At 35.7% G+C, this 8208-nt stretch overlaps 1 protein-coding gene across 1 annotated transcript; it reads right to left on the bottom strand.

The window, feature by feature from the left end:
• Positions 1 to 2907: 2907 nt before the first annotated feature.
• Positions 2908 to 7982, bottom strand: LOC107567200 (coiled-coil domain-containing protein 69-like). Its single transcript, XM_016252842.1, has 7 exons — positions 7347 to 7982; positions 6795 to 6952; positions 5333 to 5420; positions 4687 to 4760; positions 3648 to 3749; positions 3452 to 3571; positions 2908 to 3057 (listed from the first exon to the last, which is right to left on the bottom strand). Exons 1-7 carry the CDS (start codon positions 7513 to 7515, stop codon positions 2920 to 2922), a joined length of 849 nt encoding a protein of 282 aa, XP_016108328.1. The 5' UTR covers positions 7516 to 7982; the 3' UTR covers positions 2908 to 2919.
• Positions 7983 to 8208: the final 226 nt, after the last annotated feature.

Raw genomic sequence — 8208 nt, 5'->3', positions numbered from 1 at the left:
TTCCAACATCAGGCACACCAACATAATATTAAACCAATATTCTCAAAGAATTGCTGACTGAAGAATGACTTGTATGTAGATGTTATTCAAAACAAATTGACAGGCCAAGGTGAAACACCCAGACAACCAAAAAACTAGTCAGAGCAACAACACTAAATTCTCACGCCTGTTTAAATCTGGACTCCTTGCGCCCCCTAGGGACAAAATCTAAGCCTTCGACAAGCATTGGGATGTTTAATTCCATTCATTTCATAAATCTTTTATGCCCTAATTTGATCAAACCTGTTATTGATTCAGAAAAAAACAAGATTGTAAAATGGAAAAATTAGTCATCTCCTTTCTCTCATGACCCCCACTCTAACCAAACTTTACCCTGCTGAATAACTATGTTGTCATTTCTATAGTAATATGTATGGGATTTTCCCAAAGCAGTTCTTTGGTTGAAATATTTTGTTCTGGAATAACTGTGCAGAACTTCACATACAGTCCCTCTGATGCATCTTTTATTGCTTGGTTTTTTCAGGAAACATCTTGCACCAAAGGCATTGATTCAGAAGTAAACATAAGGGCAGAACATTTACAATAATTCACAATAGCTTAAAAAAGTGGGAGATTTAAAAAAACAACAAAAAAAAACAAGATATGGGCACAAAGGCAACCAATGTACCACTCATGCTTTTAAAAATGGCAAGTCGAATCACTGCAATTAGAAGACCATCTGAAGTACTGCGGAAAGAATATTTCACCCGAAAATGAAAATTTGCTGAAAATGTACTCGGGCCATCCAAGATGTAGATGTAGATTTTGTCATGGGAACATATTTGGAGTAATTTAGCATTGCATCACTTGTTCACCAATGGATGCTCTGCAGTGAATGGGTGCCGCCAGAATGAGAGTCCAAACAGCTGATAAAAACATCACAATAATCCACAGCACTCCAGTTAATGTCTTAGCTGCATATTTGCAAGAAACATTTTTAAAACAGGCAAACTACAGTTAAAATGCCTTAATGATGGATTTTTGTTTGTCACTTCACAAGATGTTAACTGATGGACTGGAGTGGTGTGGATTATTGTGATGTTTTTAACAGCTGTTTGGACTCTCATTCTGACGGCACCCATTCACTGCAGAGGATCCATTGCTGAGCAAGTGATGGAATGTTACATTTCTCTTACCCTACATCTTGGATGGCCTGAGGGCGAGTACATTTTCAGCTCATTTTAATTTTTGGGTGAACTATTCCTTTAAAGTATTAAATAACTTTAAGGAGCTCTGTTCAGAATATTCTTTTAAAGTTAGGTTCGCCAAAGTAACAAAACAGAAGGGGCTAGAGGCTAGTCTCTTCTTGAAGCACATGTGTGCTGGTTCTTTGAGCCAACACTGTGTTTGAGCTAAAAAGGCTAGATTTTATCCAATAGGACCCCAGGACTTAACCTACCACTGAAAAGCAGAAGGATTCAAAATGGAAATACTATGTGCAAAGTGTAGGAAGAAAGCATATTGGTAATCACCAAAAGCCCATTATCTCTCCAACAAATAAAACACTGATAAAAGTGCGCGTGCATCTGAAAAGATCCCAAATATTCATGCTACACGTTCAAGTGCTCTGGCTCCAATAATGTCTTTAGGCAAAAACATAACAGTTTTTTGCTAACAATACCTGCGGTTTCCTGGAAAGAAATAAAAGCAATAATAAAACCAATATCAAAAATTGGCAAAAACTGCTACTACACCTTGTAGAATAATAAAGACTTTTAACATGAGTAACTACTGCATAGATCCACAGCTATTTCAAAATGCAACCAAAACAATCCTGACAAGAAACGTCTCTTCAAACAAAATGATATATAAATAAAGGTGACTTGACTATATCATACTATATGAGCCATAAAAGCCTGATGTATCAAATATGATAAAAAAAACACAAAAATATTCTTTCTAAAAAATATTTTATCTAAAGGGTCAATAAACTGTTCCATTTAATAAAAAAAATTAATATATCTGACTATTATGTCACATGTCAGGTTTGCAGGGTTAAACAACACAAAACAAAAAAACTAAATGAAATAAAAAATAAACTTTCTGAGATGTGTTCTGCATGTGCTACTTGCATTACCAAACAAAACATTACCAAATAATTCCTGCCTTTGGCGTAAACAAATAAATAGTCCTGCCCCTGACATTATTAGGCTGCACAAACGAGCAGAGCAATGCTTAGATAGCACTACAGTAGCAGTCACAGTGTTCACACTTTTTGACACGATCAACCCCTAAAAATGCATATTAAGCCGGGAGAGGAGAAAGATGACACATTCACAGTAAATCTAGATAATTCATGTTTCTTTTCTTCTGTCAATACTTTGTCTCAGTATTTGAAAATACTTAAATAAGAATAATCATCCTATAAGAATAATCTGTAGATTGACGTAAACATACTGTATGAGGCTTTGGTAGTTGTCTATCCGCACACTGTAGTCCTCGCTCTGCTGGAGAGCCTGCAGGAGCTGATCCTCCAGCGACAGATTCTTCTCCACCTGACAATCACAACACAGCAAGAAGCAGAAAGTTATCAAAATAGCTGATATATAGGGAAAAAATGGTTTTGGCCTCAGTTGGTGACTTGTGCATTTTTGCATTATTGTACATTATTTATGCAAACAAATAGGTCAATTTGCCACATTCAGATAAACAACATGAATACACAAATAATGCACCTGCTCTCATTTCTGTACATCATTTCTCAGTGACGGAGAATAAAGCAGATGACATGTTTAACAAAGTGGATGTAACCATTTTTTTTAGATTGGAGGGACAGTGTAAAAAGTTAAAAACGTAAGAATCTGCCTCTGAAAAATACATATTGATTGACTGCTAATCTGAACTTTGTCTCAGTATTTGAAAATACTTAAATAAGAATAATCATCCTATAAGAATAATCTGTAGATTGACGTAAACATACTGTATGAGGCTTTGGTAGTTGTCTATCCGCACACTGTAGTCCTCGCTCTGCTGGAGAGCCTGCAGGAGCTGATCCTCCAGCGACAGATTCTTCTCCACCTGACAATCACAACACAGCAAGAAGCAGAAAGTTATCAAAATAGCTGATATATAGGGAAAAAATGGTTTTGGCCTCAGTTGGTGACTTGTGCATTTTTGCATTATTGTACATTATTTATGCAAACAAATAGGTCAATTTGCCACATTCAGATAAACAACATGAATACACAAATAATGCACCTGCTCTCATTTCTGTACATAATTTCTCAGTGACGGAGAATAAAGCAGATGACATGTTTAACAAAGTGGATGTAACCATTTTTTTTTAGATTGGAGGGACAGTGTAAAAAGTTAAAAACGTAAGAATCTGCCTCTGAAAAATACATATTGATTGACTGCTAATCTGAAGATCTGTAGTTAATGGCCCACAATAAACACCAATACAAGTTTATACCAGTGTTTCCATCTGCAGCAGCTTGTTCCCCTGGTCCTGTAAACGGTCACGCTTCATTTCGATGACAAATAACAGACTCTCCTGCTCCTGCTCCCAGAATGCACCAGGGCTGCCATGAGTCTGGGATGAAAAGACAGATACAGCTGAATACTGCAGCACGCTTTGCCAACGGATCTCCACTCTCATCATAACAAACCTCAATATTTCTCTGAAGGTCTCTCTTGAGCGTGGACCCCTCCGCTCTGCACTTTAACTCGTTGAACAGCTTCAGCTCTGACGTCAGCCCTTCAATCTGATCCTGAGTTCATAGAAAGTTCAGACCAATCACTTCACTTTCAAGTCTGGCATGTCTAGCTTGACGTGGGAAGTACAGTGGAGATCAAAATTAGAGAACAATCTATAAACACTTGATTTTTCTGAAGTATTGTTAATCTTCATTGCTCAATATTCGAAGGAATATCAGCTGGGAGTATACCACTGTTCTATTAACAAGGCATTTCAACAAAAACCTTTATTTTGTGGAAAACACAGTGATCAAAATTAGAGAACAGTAACCACTGTAGCACGAAAGAGGATTACTGCATTTTAGGAGGGTTACAGCAGTCGCTTTGAGTGACTTCAGCATCTGCGGTCACCTTAGAGCGGCCCATCATCTTGCAGTCTCAGTGAAAATTAGACGAATGCCGCCAGTTAAATAGGGTTTGTCATATATAATTAATGAAATTAGCACCAGGTGCCAATAACTGTAATAGGAATCTGTAATTGTTCTCTAATTTTGATCAGAGTTGTTTTTCAAATATCTCATTTAAGTTTTACATTTATAAATTTATGAAGTACGCTTAAAAAAAAAAAAAAAAACCTGCGCTTCTACTCCTGTTAGGAACTTCAAACAGGACTAAGCAGTGACCTTGAAATTTCGGAAATTGTAGGTTGTTCTCTAATTTTGATCTCCACTGTATATTAGATCAGCTCTTAATCAAATATATGAAGGCAAATCAGAGCAGTGATGTTGCAAATAGACGTGCTTTACCTTCAAAGCATTCTCAGATGCTGCATGCGACTCATTTAAAATGTTCTTCTCTTCATTGTGTAATCGCTGTAGCTCTGCAAAGTAAACAATTATTGAATATGTAGGTTGTTCTCTAATTTTGATCTCCACTGTATATTAGATCAGCTCTTAATCAAATATATGAAGGCAAATCAGAGCAGTGATGTTGCAAATAGACGTGCTTTACCTTCAAAGCATTCTCAGATGCTGCATGCGACTCATTTAAAATGTTCTTCTCTTCATTGTGTAATCGCTGTAGCTCTGCAAAGTAAACAATTATTGAATATTACACACACACACACACACACACACACACACATTTATATGTACATTTGTGACCCTGGACCACAAAACAAGTCTTAAGTGTCAATTTTTCAAAATTGAGATGTATACATAATCTGAAAGCTGAATAAATAAGCTCTCCATTGATGTATGGTTTGTTAGGATAGGACAATATTTGGTCGAGATAAAACTATTTGAAATTCTGGAATCTGAGGGTGCAAAAAAAAAATCAAATCTAAATAGAGAAAATCGCCTTTAAAGTTGTCCAAATGAAGTTCTTAGCCATGCATATTACTAATCAAAAATTAAGTTTTGATATATTTACAGTAGGAAATTTACAAAATATCTTCATGGAACATTGGAACTTTACTTAATATCCTAATGATTTTTGGCATCGATAATTTTGACTAATTTTGATAATTAATGCTTTTTTTGGCTATTGCTAAAAATATACCCCAGCGACTTAAGACTTGTTTTGTGGTCCAGGGTCACATTTATCATTTATGCTCTTGGTAGATGTGTTTAGCAAAGTTACTTCACATTTGTCACACCTTCTGTTGCGCTCTGATGCCGTTCTAAGGTGCTCCTCGTCTGTTTTTCATGAAGATCATTTAGGTCAGCGGTCATCTCAGTCTTTACCTTTTAAAACAAGACACAATGCATTTATTTATTATTTAACACCAAATTAGCAGCAAAGGCTATTTTCATGGCAAAGTAGCAGAAATTGTCTGAATGAAGAGCTTTTAGGCTCGAAACGTCACCTGTGGTGAGAACATAAGTAATTATTTTTCTACTTTTGGAGCCGTGGTGTGACAACTTTGACTTTCCTGTTTGAAACTAGCAGAAATTTAAATAGTCGTAAGAAACTTAAATAATGATATACAATAACAATGTTTTCAACATAAAAAATAATGTTTACATAAGATTTTTCAGTTTGATATTTGATAGAAATTTTCCCAAGGATAAGCCTTTAAAAAAAAAAAAAAGTCCATAAATCCATTTAAGACATAATACAGAAATTTGGAAAAAAAAGAGACAAATAATATGCAATAAATTAACAATAAGTAAATAATTAATTCATAAAATTAATTATAATTATAAAGTAAATTAAAATTACTTTTATAAAACAAAAAAATATATATAAATGATAAAGTTAAAAATAAATCTGAATACCTGTTAAACTGACAGAATTCTCATAAACAGACAGTGCCTAGCAGCATACATGTGAACTTAAAAAGCATCCCAGGATGCACCTTACAAAAGTAAGTATGTTTAGAGAATGGCAAGAGCTAGATCTTTAATTTTTAGAAGTACTACTGCTACTACTACTACTACTAATAATAATAAAAACTGACAAAACCTCCTTTTGGGGATGTCTTCATTTGTAAAAAAAAAAAACACTTATAAAAGTCTAAATAATAATAAATAAAAATCATTATTTTTTATTGAAAAAATGGTTCCTGTTAGTGATCGTTTACATTTATACATAGTTTTTATAAAAACAAAAGAATGTTCTATGCAATGTTCCCATTTACATTGCTATATAAATGCATGCTTAACTTAATAATTTTACATAATAAATTAGTCTACAAAGTTCTAGACTACAAAAACACTTGGTAAAAGGTAAAAAAAGCCATATTTGTTCTCTCTTGTTAAAACAAGCAGTGCTCTACTGTTTAAACACACAAACCAGCCTTTACAGGGCAATGAATAACATCCCTCCCTGCAAACAGGTTTAGCTTTGTTGGTCAGAGGTTAGCACAAGGACAGATGTACCAAAGCACACGTTCCCAAACCCTGAACAACAGTGCACAGAATCGGCCTTGTTCCCAATTATGCTGTAATGGAAAAGCATGTCTTGTTTATTGCCGCTGACAGCTTCATAATGTAGAACCCGCTGACATAATCTGGGATCAGAATACTAGTCGCTCTTGAATGCCTACATGAAGCTACATGTATTCCAGTCAGGACTAAAAGAAAGGGCTTTGAATATGAAGATCTTTCAAACTCTACCTTCTCTATAATGCTGTGGACTAAAGTGCAGATGTCTCCAGGATGGTCCTTGAGGAGCTGGTCTCTCTCCTGGTCTCCTGAAGCCGTCAAAACTGCATGTAGTCTCTTTAGCTGACACTCATAAGCCTCCAAGTGATTCTCCTCAGATGAGCATGTACCTGGGGGAGAGCAATTGAACACTACATTGTTTACTCTATGGTACATCTGAAACAATATCTCCATGAGCTTAAGCCAGAATCGCCTACGGCCAGCAACACAAGAGTATTAACAGGTCCCTGTAGCCCAACATCAGCGCTACCAAACCCTGCGCTCTGCCAAGAACAACACACTTCACAATGGAATCGTGGGACATTGAAAAGCCACGCATGAAAAGCACACATTAATAGATAATAACCGTAGCACACACATCAGGATCTACAAGTGCAAAAAGCTTTTGTTGACATTCTGAAATAGTCCATAACCAGAATATCTGTCACAATGCATTTTCCGTTTTTGTTTATCTGAAGAACATTTGCACACGTTCACATGACATGATCGAGAGAAACCACTTACCACTTCCATCTTGAAGTTTGATGTCCTTTATGTGCTTCTCACCTTCTTGTGCTCTATTTTTTTTCTGAAAGAAAAGAAACGAACGCTTTATTTGTTGCATTGCAGACACAGGATCAATCATTCCAAAGCTAGCTAACAAACTCAATCGACATGCGCAACTCTTTAACATTTCAAAGACGCATCTTATAAATTGATATTTGTTGCAACTGACAATGGCAGACGAAGAGCTGTATGCTGTAAGCTGATGAGTTGATTTGTCAGTGTTTTAATATTCCTCTGGTCAGAGTTTTTAGATGGATGCAGAGGCTTTTTAGGCTGGGCTGAATCTGCAATCGCTGACCCAGTTCATTTGCTGGCTTCCATGGCTGTGTTTTCCACCAACTGGCAACCCGGGGTGCTGAAATACTATTGGGTAAACTGGCAGTGGGTGGTGTCACACAGACCGAAACAAAAACAGGCATTCCGACACTGAATTAACATTTCAAAGTAGAACTGGAACATTGTTCTTCAGAGAAACAAGTATGTGAACTTAGCATATTTCCTAAATATCTGTGAATATATGAAGGTATTTGTATGGTTTAGTACAATCTCCTTTAATTGCTAAACTGACATTTTTTACATTGCAGAAAGTCACTGTCAATTATATACGGATCATATATAACAAAAAAAAAAAAAAACCCCGACGAACAAAATGTGAAGGCCTATTTAAATCCCACACATTCACTACCATTAAAAACAATAAGTAAAATTTGAATTTTTTGAAAGAATTCTCTTGTGCTCACCAAGGCTGCATTTATTTGATCAAAAATACAGTAAAACTGTAACACTGTGAAGTATTATTTTAAATAGCTTTAAAATAACA

This window comes from Sinocyclocheilus grahami, unplaced genomic scaffold (assembly GCF_001515645.1).
Source record: "Sinocyclocheilus grahami isolate Dianchi unplaced genomic scaffold, SAMN03320097.WGS_v1.1 scaffold1133.1, whole genome shotgun sequence".
Lineage (NCBI taxonomy): Eukaryota > Metazoa > Chordata > Actinopteri > Cypriniformes > Cyprinidae > Sinocyclocheilus > Sinocyclocheilus grahami.
Note: the sequence above shows the minus strand (reverse complement) of the source record. Positions and strands in the feature narration are given on the sequence as shown.